The 14743-nt window shown below is 39.9% G+C and overlaps 1 protein-coding gene across 5 annotated transcripts; it reads right to left on the bottom strand.

The window, feature by feature from the left end:
* Positions 1-340: 340 nt before the first annotated feature.
* pmt (phosphoethanolamine methyltransferase) lies at positions 341-14584 on the bottom strand. 5 transcript variants are annotated; one of them, XM_054792974.1, is made up of 12 exons: positions 14566-14584; positions 7510-7681; positions 5741-5896; positions 5543-5679; positions 4745-4896; positions 4367-4555; positions 3193-3282; positions 3031-3120; positions 2833-2955; positions 2234-2365; positions 596-712; positions 341-520 (listed from the first exon to the last, which is right to left on the bottom strand). In XM_054792974.1, exons 2-12 carry the CDS (start codon positions 7668-7670, stop codon positions 410-412), a joined length of 1458 nt encoding a protein of 485 aa, XP_054648949.1. In that variant the 5' UTR covers positions 7671-7681; positions 14566-14584; the 3' UTR covers positions 341-409. The 5 variants fall into 5 exon arrangements, with proteins under 5 accessions (XP_054648949.1, XP_054648947.1, XP_054648948.1 ...); XM_054792972.1 differs by lacking the exon at positions 14566-14584 and adding an exon at positions 8894-9028; XM_054792973.1 differs by lacking the exon at positions 14566-14584 and adding an exon at positions 8597-8758.
* Positions 14585-14743: the final 159 nt, after the last annotated feature.

Below are 14743 nucleotides of genomic sequence, written 5' to 3'. Positions count from 1 at the left end.
AATATATGCATACTTAAGCAAATGTTATGTATTTTTTGCCTAAATTATGCATTTTAAGCTTAAAAATGGCTAAATGAGCAAAAATACAAACATAAGGCATTCAAAAGACACATTCAAATACACTGAAGATATGTAGTATTCTACACTGGTCACTAGGTGTCAGTAATGTTACTCTGATGTTCGGTGAGACACACACCATATTTGATAGCCAGAACAACTGGCTTTTATTGCAGGTTTGAATGATCTCAGAACAGGCACAGTAATCCCTAATAAAAGTCCTTCATAAAAACACGGGCTACCATTGTGGCCGTAATCCTCGGCAAGATACTTTAAACAAAAATAGAATGAAAAAAATGAAGACTTTATTGCCCATCTTCAGATCAATGAGAATGTGGAAAGGAAATAACACTCAGTTCCTTCTGGCGTGAAAGAGGCCCCATCGCTGGTCCCCGCTGTTCGAACGCTCCAGTTTCTCCCTCCAACCTTTCACTATGTCGCTAAAGTCCTCCTCAGAGAACTCCTGAGGGCAACAAAAGGAGGTTAGGTACGTGTCTGTTACCAACAAAGAGATTTAATGCTGATTTGTTGCCGCAACCTGGATAAATTCACTCTTGGCTGCATCTGCTCGCTGCAGCTCTTCTTCAATGACCTGGATGAACTGGGCTGTCCGGTCCTGTGCCTGAACGCTGCAGAAGCCGGCGTCCTGAATGAACTGACGCAGCAACAGACAATAACCAGAGAGATAACTGGGACACAGCTAGTTGTTGAGTAATCTATCACAAGCTATTTTTAAAAGACCCTTAAAAAGTTAAGGTGGTTTGAAATAAAGTGGTGTGAATGCAAATTAGTGGTTAATTATTAGCTTCATACAACTGGTTAATAGTGACTGGTTAAGAGCTATCTAATTACTACAAGATGACCCATTCAGAGTGCAGGTTTTAGGTTTGTTCACACCAATATCACTACTTGCTAGCCTGTTGAAATGAGTCGTTGTATTAGTTTATTTGTGTTTGTAATGCGTAGTTAGGAACCACAAGCTCCAATCCCGTGTCGACACCACCCAACCTTCACACAATGCATTTAAGGCGGGGGTGTGCAAAGTGCAGCCCGAGGGCCATTTACTGCTTTTTTTTTTAAATCGGACCTCGGCACATTCTAAAAATAAAATTAAACAAGAAAAAAAAAACAGAAAAAATGGGCAAAAAGACCAGCAATTTTATAAGAATAAAGATAAAATATTGAGAGTAAAGTTATAATATTGACAGAAATGAAATATTAAAGAAAAAAAGTTGTAACAGTAGAAACAAATAAAACAAAGAATACAGTAGCAATTTTTTTGAAAATTAGGTTGGGAAAAATTGTAATCTTAATTTATGAAATACTTATTAATTTGTATTATATATTATTCATTATTTGTGATGAATTTATTAACAATATAAAAGTTATAATATTAAGATAAGATATTAAGAAAGACAAAATATTATAAGAATAATGTCATAATATTCAGAGTAAAAATATACAAGAAAGAAAAATACAATAAAAAAAACAGCAAAAAAGTGTAATTCAAAAATAAAAATGTGTTTTTTTCTTAAATTAAAAAACGGCTGTGCATATTGACACGGGTTGGCTTAAAACACTTAAAAACTGACGCCTGCATCTTTTGATTTTTCAGTTTGTGGCCCTCAGTGGAAAAAGTTTGGACACCCCTGATTTAAAGAGTCTGTCTTTCTGATTGCTTGTATGATTTATATTCGGATGTGTGATAAATATCCTGTGCGGACTACAGTGCATTACAACAAAATTAATTATCACGTTTCATAATGCAATGAAGCTGATATATTACAAGTTGGCGCACTCTAGTGGACAAATATTGTAATTGCGACACTTTCTAAAAGTTGCCAAGTACGTGCATGTTTTTTTGCTTGGTGGTGTGTTTAGTACTGTGGGGCCCAGAGGGGCAAATGCACAGCAGCGAGCAGAAATGATCCAAAATAATAAAAAAAAAACAATAACAGGTGCTGCAAAAACACACAGAATCCCCAAAACAACTGCATGAGAGAAATGCTGCAAACTGACGGAAGAGCCCAATCTTCAAAGGCATGACCAGGACTTGCACAAGAAAGTTGGCTTTTGAATAGGTGGAATGAAAAGGTGCATTTATGTTACAATGTTGTCCCAAGACATCATCATAGGCAACCATCTGCAGCTTCATGAGGTTGCTCTGTGTGCTTACCTTTCCATACTGTGGTGGCGTGTAGAGGATGTAGCCTCGCTGTTTGACGTAGGCCTCAAACTGGGGCGTCCATGGCTTCTCCCCGCAGCAGTAGTCACTGATAAGCAGCTGGCCTCCGGGCTTTAACCACGACTAGACATACAGTAGAGAGTAAGATTACGAGGCTTGTTCAGAACGTTACGGCCCTTTTCATCCAGATATACATGACCGCAGCTCATTTGTCATCTTTGAGTTAAGCGAGTTTTTTCCCTTTTTATGCAGTATTGTTTAAGGGAAATTCCATTTAGGTTATTCCGGTTATAACTAAAACCTAACAGTAAATTACCCCAGGTCCTTACCAAGAGCAATAAATCAATAGAGGGGGAGCACTTCTACAGGAGAGGGTTCAGTGTTTCGTACAATATAAATTGGTTACTCTGTTGTGCGGGGTCTGGATGCAGCGGGACCGCCTTTACACAGCAGGCTGTTAATACCGGGGTGAGTTCCCCTCGTCCGTAACCGGGCAAAGAAACCCTTTCAACGAGGGAACTCGGGTTTAAACAACATGTATGCACATAACGTGTGCTAAACACAACACAGTCATTTGAAGACATTCTTACATGGAAGCGTTTGAAGAGGGTGAGCTTGTCTGCAATGTGCAAGATTGTGTCTCTGCTGTAGATGACATCAAAGGAACCCTCAGGAAACGTCCTCTTAGTGGCATCAGACACCTCGAATTCAACCTGTGCCAGAATGTGCATGATTTCTACTCATGTTACACGTTTACTTGAACCATCGTTTGTACGAGCTTCACACACCAACGGCAGCCTCTCAGCCAGCGCCCTCTCCATGGCGATGTCTACCATGTTCTCTGAGAGGTCCAAGCCAACCACCTTCACTTTGAATGTCTGAAATATGACCCGCCATCACATATGGTACGGTATGTCATCATTGTGGCACCTTCCTTGGCGCTCTCTCACCTTTGCCATGTAGAAGTCCCCTCCGCCAATACCACAGCCGACATCCAGAACCTTCTGGCCAGGTTGCAGGTTGAGCAGGTCTACAAACTCCTGTTGATAGAAAGTCACCATCACTGCTGTCCTGTGATTGTATTATTATTATTATTAATAATAATTACAATAATAATAATAATAATAATCAATAACAGGCTCCAGCATGCCCCCGCAACCCTAAAGAGGAGAAGCGGTATAGAAATTGCATGGATGGAATGCAAATAATAAGGTCATTTTAGATAAGATATTATTATTATTATTATCATAACATCAGGGATTTTTGGGATGCTAATTTTGCAGTTATTATTATTATATTACATTACATTACATTATATTATATTTTTTAATTACAGACAGTTCTTCTTCTTATTATTATTATCATTATTCTAATAAGGGATTTTTTTGTATTGGCATTCAATATATGGCCAAATAAGAATAATAATGATAAAAACAACAATAATAATACAAGTAATAATAATAATACTAACTACAACAATAACAATAGGAATGAACCTAAAATATTTACAGGTCATTTTTGATGTGTTATTATTATTATCACAAGGGATTTTTTTGTATGGTCGGTTGGATAGTAGTAATGATAATAGTAATAATAATAATAATAATAATAATAATAATAATAATAATAATAATAATAATAATAATAATAATAATAGAAGAAGAAGAAGAAGAAGAAGAAGAATCTAAAATAATAACAGGTTGTAAAGTGTAATTGTAAATTTATCATTATTATTATGACTTTTTTATGGGATGATAATTGCAGGTCATTTTAGATTTATTCTTATTATGTTATTGTGATTATTATCATAAGGAATTATTTTATATGGCCGGTATATAGAAGGCCGCATAATATTAATAACAATAATAATAATAATGACTCTAAAATAATTACAGGGAATTTTATTGATTCATTGTTATTATTATTGTTGTTATTATTATTATTAATTATGATTATCTTTATCTAAATGTTTTTCTTTCCTAATGTAAAGTTATATTAAAAAATAACATTTTGAAATGGAAAAACTGGAAAAATGGAAAAAAAACAACCACAACAAAAATATATAAACACACTGTACTGTATGCATACACTATATATATATATATATTTTTTTTTTTTCCTGACCTTGGTTGTGGCAGGCCCGCCTGTGCTGACATAACCCGCCCCAAACATCTTCTCGTAGCGCAGGATGCCCCTCCTTGTGTACTGCTTGTTGTCCAGGAACTGTTGGAAGGTGCTGAATGTGTCCTTGGTGTCTGAAGGACGCCGGACCTTGTCCAGGAGCCAGCAGATTTGGTTCGGGTTGTTCTTTACCTGGACGTGGCAGAAATAAAAAAACACCACACAAACACACAACTACAGTGTACTTAACTGCCTAACTTGCCTTCACAAGTGAATGAAAAGTTGGACCAAGCCAGAAGTTTGAGTGACACAGACGAACACGGCTGCTTTGATTGGTTTGCAAGCGGAATTCATCCTTGTGAAAGACGCAAATGGGAGCACCTCAATGTAGGCTTGAACTCTCTTTCTCAGCACAATGTCGAAACCAAACGTGTGACCCGCCTGCTGGTCCGCCACTTGAACTGACGTCGTCAGATGGTTGTACTGGGCCTCCGTGCGGTAACATGTGGGGTTGAACTCCCGTTTACAGTCACCTGTAGGTGCAAGGTAGTAGGAGATATATATTTGCGGCCCATGGCTGTTTTTTAATCGTCCTGAAGCGCGTTCACGAAAATATCATTTAACAAGAAAACAAACAAAAAAACAAAACAGCGAAAATAGAAAAATTTGCAGTAATTTTACAAGAATAAAGTCAAAATATTAATAGAAAAAAGTTGTAATCAAAATTTTACAAGAATAACGTCCTAATATTATGAGGAAAAATAATGTTGTTTTAGTAGCATAAAGTTGAATACTGCAGAAAAATGAAGTTATTTTTTTAAAACAGTCGAACTATTACGAGAAAACAAAGAAAACCATGAATAAAGTTGCACATTTTGGAAGATGAGGTTGCCTAAAGTCACAATATTAAGGGAGTAAAGTCATCATTACAAGAAGAAAATTTACTCAAAGAAAGTTTCCTCAAACTGTGGCACGGGTACCACTGGTGGTACGCGAGCTCCATGTAGTGGTTCTCTTATTTGCTTTCTTTGACATGTACTGTAGCTATGAAAGCCATCCAAGCCACATGCTCATGCTAAACTGCAATGGTAAGGAAGGTGTGAGAATGGTGGTAATATTTTTGAGGCGGTACGAGCTGTAAAAGGAGTGACAATCAATTGGGACAGACCGGTAGCGTACCTGAGCGATGGTTACAAGACTCCCTGAAGAAGAGCGATCCGCCGGGCCGCAACCACCTCAGCATTTTCTTTAATACCAAAAGCAGCTCGTCATCACTGAGGTACATCAGCAGCCAGTTGGAGAAGATGAAGTCAACGCTGTGGATGGAAGACCGCTGCGTGAAACACACATCAGATGTTGCTATGTTTTAATACGCACCTGTTTTCGGGGACTTCCATCTTGGTGACATCAGCCTGAAGGAAGGTAACGTTACTGTGGTGACCGTTGCTCTGCCGGTTCTTCTCCACAAAAGTCTCCATGAAGTCCACAGCGGTCACATGGGCCGCTCGTGTCAGCAGGTGGCTGGTGTATCGACTATAGATGATATTATGTGACATAAGTATTTTCATCATTAGTGTCGTAGAAACTTTCCACTCCTGTCCAAAGCTTCAAAAGTCCATCCAATCATAAACTGGCTTGTAATAAGGAAGAAAACATCTCTCAATCTCAACTTTATTAGTCTTGGTAGACAAGTCTGAACATCTCAACACCTTATGTTGGTGTCCAAAGTGCGGCCCCGGAGCCATTTCCTTCCCGCAGCTCATTTCTTATTCAACACGGTCCGCGTTACGACATTGCACAAAGAAAAAAAGAATACTGTCGTTCCTGTGGGGGGTGCTCCGGGAGTACAGGATTGGTGAGGCGCTACTACGTGCCATTGGGTCCTTACTCACAACCGGAGCAGGAGCCTGGTTGGCATTGCCAGCAGTGAGTCCAGCCTGTTCCCGGTGAACGTTGGCCTCGGCCTTGTCACCGATTCTCTTCATCATTTTCATGTATACAATTTCTAGGCGCAGCCAAGGCGTCAAGGGAGTCCAGTTCGGGGGTCTTAGGATCTGGTCTCTGCTATTTGCAGACGATGTGGTCCTGGGGCGGTTTGCAGCTGAGTGTGAAGCTTCTGGAATGAGACTCAGCACCTCCAAATCTGAGGCCATGGTTCCCAGTCAGAGAAGGGTGGATTGCACCTTGCGGGTTGGGAATGAGGTCCTGCCCCAGGTGAAGGTGTTGAAGTATCTCAGGGTCTTGTTCACAAGTGAGGGAAGGTTGGAGCGTCAGGTCGACTGCAGTGATGCGGTCGCTTATCGGACCGTCGTGGTGAAGAGAGAGCTGAGCCAGAAGGCAAAGCTCTCAATTTACCGGTTGATCTATGTTCCTACCCTCACCTATGGTCATAAGCTTTGGGTCGTGACCAAAGACAACGACATTGCGGACACAAGCGGCTGAAATGGGTTTCCTCCGAAGAGTAGCTGGACTCACCCTAAGAGAGAGCGTGAGGAGCTTGGTTATCTGGGAGGGGTTCAGAGTAGAGCTGATGCTCCTTCACATGGAGAGCAGCCAGTTGAGGTGGCTCAAGTATGTAGTCCGGATGCCTCCCGGATTCCTCCTTGGTGAGGTTCCAGGCATTGTCAGCGGGAGAAGGCCCCGGGGCAGATGTCCCACAGCTGGCCTGGGAACGTTTTGGGAGGTGGCCCTACTGAGACTGCTGCTCCCGTGACCCCGATAAGTGGAAGAAAATGGATGGATGGATTCACAAAAAACTGTTTTTCTTTCTTTTCTAGTCAGGACCTGATATTTTCCTGAAACTTACCTATGTTCTACTTCCGATTACTAAAGAACACTTTTTTCTCTGGTGAAAGAGGAGAGTCTAATCTTTCTTTTGGTAGGTCACATGTTCAAATAGCCATAGAACACAATATTCTGTGTGCCTTGAAAGATCAGTCAAAATCATCTAAAATGGCCGCTACTGAAGGGGTCGTCTTTTGAAAAATGGCTGGGATTGAATGACTTAAAACTTTTAATATTATGAGAAACAAGTTTGAATTTTTGCAAATTTAGGTTGGGGACAGTGTATGAACAACACCACAAGACTCACACGACTCCACGTGAAATTCAACCATTAAGCTCCATGTTTAAAATGGTGTGCTCACCCGATGCCGGCCCCCAGTTCCAGCACTCGACATCCATCCAGACTGGGAAGTATGGACAGGATCTCGGGCAGCTCCTGCCGAGTCAGCTCAAGGGCACGCGAGTCCAGCATCATCTCCTCCACTGTGGCCTCCTGGGAGTGCTCCTTCCAGAACTCTGTCATGGTGCTACGCACTGAGCAGAACACAGGATGGTTTAACGTCATGTTGCAGGAAGACTGACACGATGTACGTAATGGAGATGCTGGAAACAAACGAAAAGGAGATGTTCCTAAAGTTAATGTCATGAAAAAGTATGACAAAAGATATTGCCTCCACACCTTTATTTGGATCTTTAAATGTCCTTCATGAGCCATGCCCCACCCCTCTATAAAGTTGTGTGTAAACCAGTTTAGTCACTTGAATGTAATTCTGCCAGCAAAAACAACAAGCTCCTTCTCTAAATGGGCACACAAGAACATGTGAGGGTGATCAGGAAGCATTAGTATCAAGTATTATTTTATTTTAAAATGAATATTCAGAATCAATCGATTTCTAGTCACACAAGATCCTCACACGGGTAAAAGTGTCCTCTTGAATCAGATGAACTTTGTTTCATTTTCACATTTCACAACGCGCGACCGTGCCTAATTTATCAAAAAGGAAATTAATTGCAGAAGATAAAGATCAAATAAAATAACATTTCCAAATAGAAATGACATAAAGTAGATATAAAATGAAAACAAAACAAAATTAAATAAAGTTTAAAAAAACAGAAATGAAATAAAATGGAAACAAAACAAAATTAAATTACATAAAAAATAGACCTGAAATAAAGTAGAATACAATAAAATAAAAGTTGGAGAGTATGTCTCTCAACTGGCCTGGGATGGATGGTAAACAAATTTTAAAAAGTGAGAGTGGGTTCAGAGCTTGCAACACCTCCAGTGCACGTGTCAATAAATGTAATAAATCAAATCAAATAAATCTGAGTAATAATAAAAATATAAATCATAACTTCAGCAAGCCACTTCAAGTCACCATCAACAAGCACACGTTGAAACCATCCCACTTCACATACCGTGCTCCATAGTGCTCTGTGATTGCTTACAAGTGAAAACGGACGTACGAGCAAAGTCCTCCAGTCAAGCACTGTTGTGAGGTTTGGACCCTCATGTTGCTGCTTATATAAGATGAGGCCATGAGGTGGAAAGAACCTGGTCATGAGGATGCGTCCAATCTGGGTGAAGCGAGGGTGTGGGAGTGGAGCGGAGGAGGGGGCTCTGGTGGTGTTTGAGCCGTGCATTCGCACTCTTATAGAACCGACCGGCTAGAGAACACAGCTTCTTAGCAGCACAGATGCAGGAAGAGGGCACACGTCATGAATGACTTGATGGAGTAGACTCACATAAGAAGGCGAAGAAGAAGAAGAAGAAGAAGAAGAAGAAGAAGAAGTCCTGCTGTCTCACAGTGTGTCAGTCAGTCGGACGACCTCGCTGGCTCTTTTTTTTTTGTGCTGACGCGTTGGAACTCTGTGGCATGCGGCCATTGCGCAACATTGCGTCATGGTGCAGCTGAAAGGGTAGAAAAAAAATCTTCTGTTCAGGTGGAAAGAATACATTGACCAATACAATGTCTCATGTTCCACTTCATACACGATGTGCACATTTCAACTAAAGTGATGTTTTGGCTTGCTTTGGAGTACGCCTCCCCAACACACCTAAATGAAAAATAAAGTTCCCCATCTGACTTATATTTATTAATTTATGTTCATTTACATTGGCTGAATTTTCCCTGGTTTCCTCCCGCATTCCAAGAACACGCATGTTAGGTTAATTGGAGAGTCTAAATTGCGCATAGGCTTGAATGCGAGGGTGAATGCTTGCTGACAAGCGGCATAGAAAATGAATGGATGTTTATTTACATCTATTTTCTACTGTTAAAGTGAGAGGAATAAACAAAGAACTACAGATTCTACAGATAACCGTGGGACGACTGCGGAGTAGTCTGTGTAGCGCGGGAGAAAGCTCGCGCACGCACACAACGATGGTGCGGTCAAGGATCTTCGAACAAAGTGGAACGGGTCGCTGAAACAACAGGATAAACATGCAAAAACGGTAGGATTTTGAAGTGTATATAATTTTTTGGGATTAAAATAATGGCCCATATTTCCAAAATGTACCTGCATTTACATAAAATTCAATGTAGTTTTTTTTTTTTTTTAATCATTGCGCCTGAATGTTTCTCACGGCCCAGTTCGGTCCCACACACAGACCAGTGGTCGGGGACCCCCGTTCTAGGGTTTAGAGTAGCAAAAATAGGCCAGCGAAAATAGATATTTCACTGGGGGTCTCGGAAGGTAAAACCAGCAAATAAGTGGGAACCCTTAGTACACTAAGTCCCCAACTTACGAACATCCGACTTGTGAACACTCGTAGATACGAACACAAGTCGACTGTTTTATAGTTGATTTTATTTTGCCTTCTATTCGCTCCATCAGTATTTATACTGCTCCATGCTTGACCAGTAGAGGGCACTGTGACACTGCTAATGGGACCAACAGAGAGGCAGACGGTGGGAAGAGAGTGTAAAGGAGAAATTGAAAGCTAAATTGTAGCTAGCTGTATGATGCAACCCGGACAGAGCGTGTGATTAAAGTTTATGAAGAGTTAATGGGCCTGCTTAATTGTACACCACCCACAGAACACTACCTCTTTTAGAAGAGTCTAACGATGACAACCATTTGTCCTTTTTTTTCAATATCTCCGCCTCCACCACCACCACCACCGACGTATGCTCGACCACTCCTCTTCAAAGGTAAATAACATTTATCATTACGTGTTATTATATCACTTTTATTATTGTTTTTTCATTAATTATCCTGGTTTAATATTACTACTGCATCCAAAGTCATATTTACATACATACACATATACTGTATATGTATACACGTACATGTAAGTACCTATATCATTGGTAATATTACCTTTTCCCCTACTTAAGAACGATTCAACTTAAGAACGGTCGTCTGGAACCAGTTGTGTTCGTTAGTTGGGGACTTTGTGTATTTGTAATTTCCCTTTTGATCAAAATTGCATTTCATATTTCAACTGTGTGTTGTTCAGTAGTGGTGGGATTTCAGCCTCTTATGAACTTGACCATGCCTCAGAGCACTGAACACGTACTGTACTTCCGCACACTGCAGGTAAGTTGCATTAAAACAGCACTGGAGGATGATGGCCTCTTAACCACTTGCCAATAACTTAGTCATTAGTCTTAAAGACTATGTTGGACTTTTCAAAGTCAGGTGAATGTCTTTTTTAGTTAATTTTGCCTGAGCAAAAGAAACTGCCCGATAAAGTGTTGGTCTACTTAGGCCACGTTGGACAGTCCTGTGATGAGTACCTCTGAAAAAAGATGTCACACTGTGATTGCTTGTGCTTTTTTCTGTGACTTTTCACACAGTTTGACTACAAGCACAGTCAAAGGTCGTGGCAAGCACATAAGTGGAGCAGGTCAATGAGATGAAGACTTAGCGGTATAAGGTTGTACTACTGTACATACAATAATCCCCCATTTATCAAAAGTCACCTGTCCACTTCTGGTACCCAATACAGTAAAAATAATAACAGAAAATAAGTCATGTGAGTAATAAAGAAGACTGTGGTTCTGTAAATGTGTTCCGGTGGCATAGACAGGAAGGGACGTCGGGGGTTCAGTGTTGAGTGTAGCTCGCCGCAACAGTAGCTCGTGTTAGGGATTGTTGTACCTGTTGTGAGATCATTCACACCTGAAATAAAAGCCTGTTGTTCCGGCGATCAAGTTTGGTGATTGTGTGTCTCACTGAGTATTGTCGTAAGATTACTGACACCTCGTGACCAGTGTGGAGTACTATGTATCATTCACATTCTTTCAATGCATCTTCTGAAGGCCTTACATCGGTATTTTGGTTCATTTAGGCATTTTTATGCTTGCAAATTCAAAGTTTGCTTCGATATGCATATTTTGTACTAGTAAAGGCTGTATTCAACCACAAAACAGCATGATTTATTAATTACTATATTTGATAGAGTGAAGCCGGAAAATTCTAACTGCAAAGTGGCATTTATTGCGGTTAATTGGTTCTAGATGCAACCATGCTGAGTGAATTTCCGCAAAGTAGGATTCGATATTAATAAACTAAGCATTTTTGTAGTGAGAACTTCGAAAACCTGTTGACTTTTTTACGTACGTTTTTTTTTTTTTTTAACCATTATTAGAGCCACATAGACATTAAATAAAACCCCTACAGTCACCTTTACAGTCCTATTATTCTTTGCTTACACCACATTGCTAATGCGCAGGCACCAGGATCACTGCAGGGACACAAGAGAGCATGCTAGTGAGGTCACTCATTAGCCTCCAATGAATTTATTATGAACTTAAGAAAGGGTTGCAAACACAGTGGGGAAGAAGGACAAACCAAAAGCCAAAAATGTAACACTTCTACTCAGAATGGGAGGAGAACTGCTTTCCACTCCATCATGTCGGACATGCAATGGCTGACTACATATAGTGTTAATGTGATGTCATGTCATGTCTCACCAATGTTTTGTATCATTGCTGACACCTAGTGGCCAGAATACTACATAAAACTTGTATTTTACAATTTTATACTTATAATGGGACATAGGGACATTTTTGAAAAATCACAAGAGAGTGAGGGAGCAATATTTAAACTGCGATGTAGCGAGGGACCACTCTATATACAATATGCAGCGGTGTGAAAAAGTGTTTGCCTCCTTCCTGATTTCTTACTTTTTTGCATGTTTGTCACATTTACATGTTTCAGATCATCAAACAAATTTAAATATTAGTCAGTGACAACACAACTGAGAACAAAATTCAGTTTTTAAAAGAAACTTTTTATTATTAAGGGAGAAAAAAAGTCCAAACCTACATGGCCATGTGTGAAAAAGTTACTGTCCCCCCTGTTAAAACATAACTTGACAGTGGTTTATCACACCTGAGTTCAATTTCTCTAGCCACACCCAGGCCTGATTACTGCCACACCTGTTCTCAGTCAAGAAATCACTTAAATAGGACCTGCCTTAAATAGGACCTGCCTAAAGATCCTCAAAAGCTAGACATCGTGCCAAGATCTAAAGAAATTCAGGAACAAATTAGAAAGAAAGTCATTGAGATCCATCAGTCTGTAAAAGGTTATAACGTCATTTCTAAAGCTTCGGGACTCCAGCAAACCACAGTGAGAGTCATTATCCACAAATGGCGCAAACATGGAACAGTGGTGAACCTTCCCAGGAGTGGCCGGCCAACCAAAATGACCCCCAGAGCGCATTGACGACTCATCCAAGAGGTCACAAAAGACCCCACAACATCCTCCAAAGAACTGCAGGCCTCTCTTGCCTCAGTTAAGGTCAGTGTTCATGACTCCACCCACCATAAGAAAGACACTGGGCAAAAACAGCCTGCTTGGCAGAGTTCCAAGAGGAAAACCACTGCTGAACAACATTAAGGCTTAATTTTAAAGTGACTGGAAAGCCACAAGCAATATTTACAATGCTCATATAGGTGTGTCATAATAAAGAATACAAAGGTCAAGGCCCATAAGACACACGCGTGAACAATATGAGTGACTGCAGGAGGACTAACTTCAGTATAACAGCTGCAGGGCAGTTCTAAGAGTCTGTAAATGATTATTTAAAGCAATGCTGTTGTGTAACATTTCTTCAATATCTTGACACCATTCATGAAGGCTTCCAGGTCACCCTGACCGGGAATAACAACTACTGTAATGAACTTCACACTACAGCATCAGAATGCTCCAATAACGTAAGCAACTGTGACAGATAGAATAATATGCACTGTGTGAGTGGAGCAGAGTAACCGTCACATTGATTGCCTTCATTCATAATTGCCTTAATTCATATTGTATCTATTCCATGTTTAAAATGTTTTGTGTTAAAAGCAGCAGTAAAACTACATTAAAATGTTTTCTAGGTTCAATGTAATTGTCATACCAGCAAAAGCAAGAATGCTTCTAGTGCTGGAGGGCTCCAGCAGGGGACCCTTAGCGCTTTTGAGCTTTACGAAGGACACCTCATGAAAAACGTGGCATGAGGAAAGGTCGTGCTCCTTTGTTTTTACTCAATAATTCCCCTTTTCAGATGTTTGTTCTTCCAAATAAGTAATTTATGCTTATGAGTGTGTCATTGGATGTTTAAATGTGTTATGAAATGTGTATGTGTTATGGTGTGTGTGTATTTCGAGCTAATGAGATTCAAACGAGCTAATGCTTATGCTAAGGCAACCGCCATGTTTATGAAGTAATACTGTGAGGAGAAACCACGCAAGACGGCGTTGTAGTAAAAAACAAAAAAAAAAAAACAAACAAAAATAAGATGGCGCTGTAGTTTCCTTTTTAACGTGTGTGCGTATTTCCTGGAATAGCTGACTAATTGCGTGTACTCTTGTATATTGGAAGTAAGAAGTGAGTTTTATAGTAAATTAGTATCATAGAAATGTGCTGAATTTACTGCAGGTTATTTTGTAAATTGCTGTGTTTGCTTATGGAAGATTTTTCTACATATATACCGTCACTCTAAATTGAAACTGTTAATGTTAAGCAAGAGAATATTCACTCGGCGATTATTTTAATGTACATTTTCAGTGAACGTATTTCAGTATAACTTGTACATGTTTGTTGCACGACTGTAAGCATACTGGTCTTTGTACATGTTTTGTATGTACAACGTGGCTTGAGGAAAGATCGTGTCGGTTTGTCCTTACTCACCAATTCCCCTTTTCAGGACGTGTACACAACCTTTTCATTTGATTTCGTCACTGCATGACAAAAGTTCATGTTGATGTTTGACCACTAGGTGGCACTAACGACTCACGGGCAGTCGAGCACATACGGTGAGTGAAGATAAGCAGGGAACAGGACGTGGCATCGATTTATAATCGCTTATAATATTTAAAATACACTAAACGGCAACTAGTATGGTGGAGCAAACACTGCTATAACAGCGTCTGAGTAATTTTATGTCAAATAGCGAGCAAACTTGGCAACGCACTCACCATATTTAGCAAGTTGGTCCAAACGACGGAGTCAGGCAGGAATCACGTGATTTGTTTCAGCCAATCAGAAAGAAAGGAAATGATCACAATTAAATCAACAAAAACAACAAACATATTACACTGATATTTTTTTATTATTTTAAGTAAGAGTGGGAAATTATGGGATTTGTTTGGTCAT

The sequence above is a fragment of the Dunckerocampus dactyliophorus genome, chromosome 11, assembly GCF_027744805.1.
Source record: "Dunckerocampus dactyliophorus isolate RoL2022-P2 chromosome 11, RoL_Ddac_1.1, whole genome shotgun sequence".
NCBI classification, from domain to species: domain Eukaryota; kingdom Metazoa; phylum Chordata; class Actinopteri; order Syngnathiformes; family Syngnathidae; genus Dunckerocampus; species Dunckerocampus dactyliophorus.
Note: the sequence above shows the minus strand (reverse complement) of the source record. Positions and strands in the feature narration are given on the sequence as shown.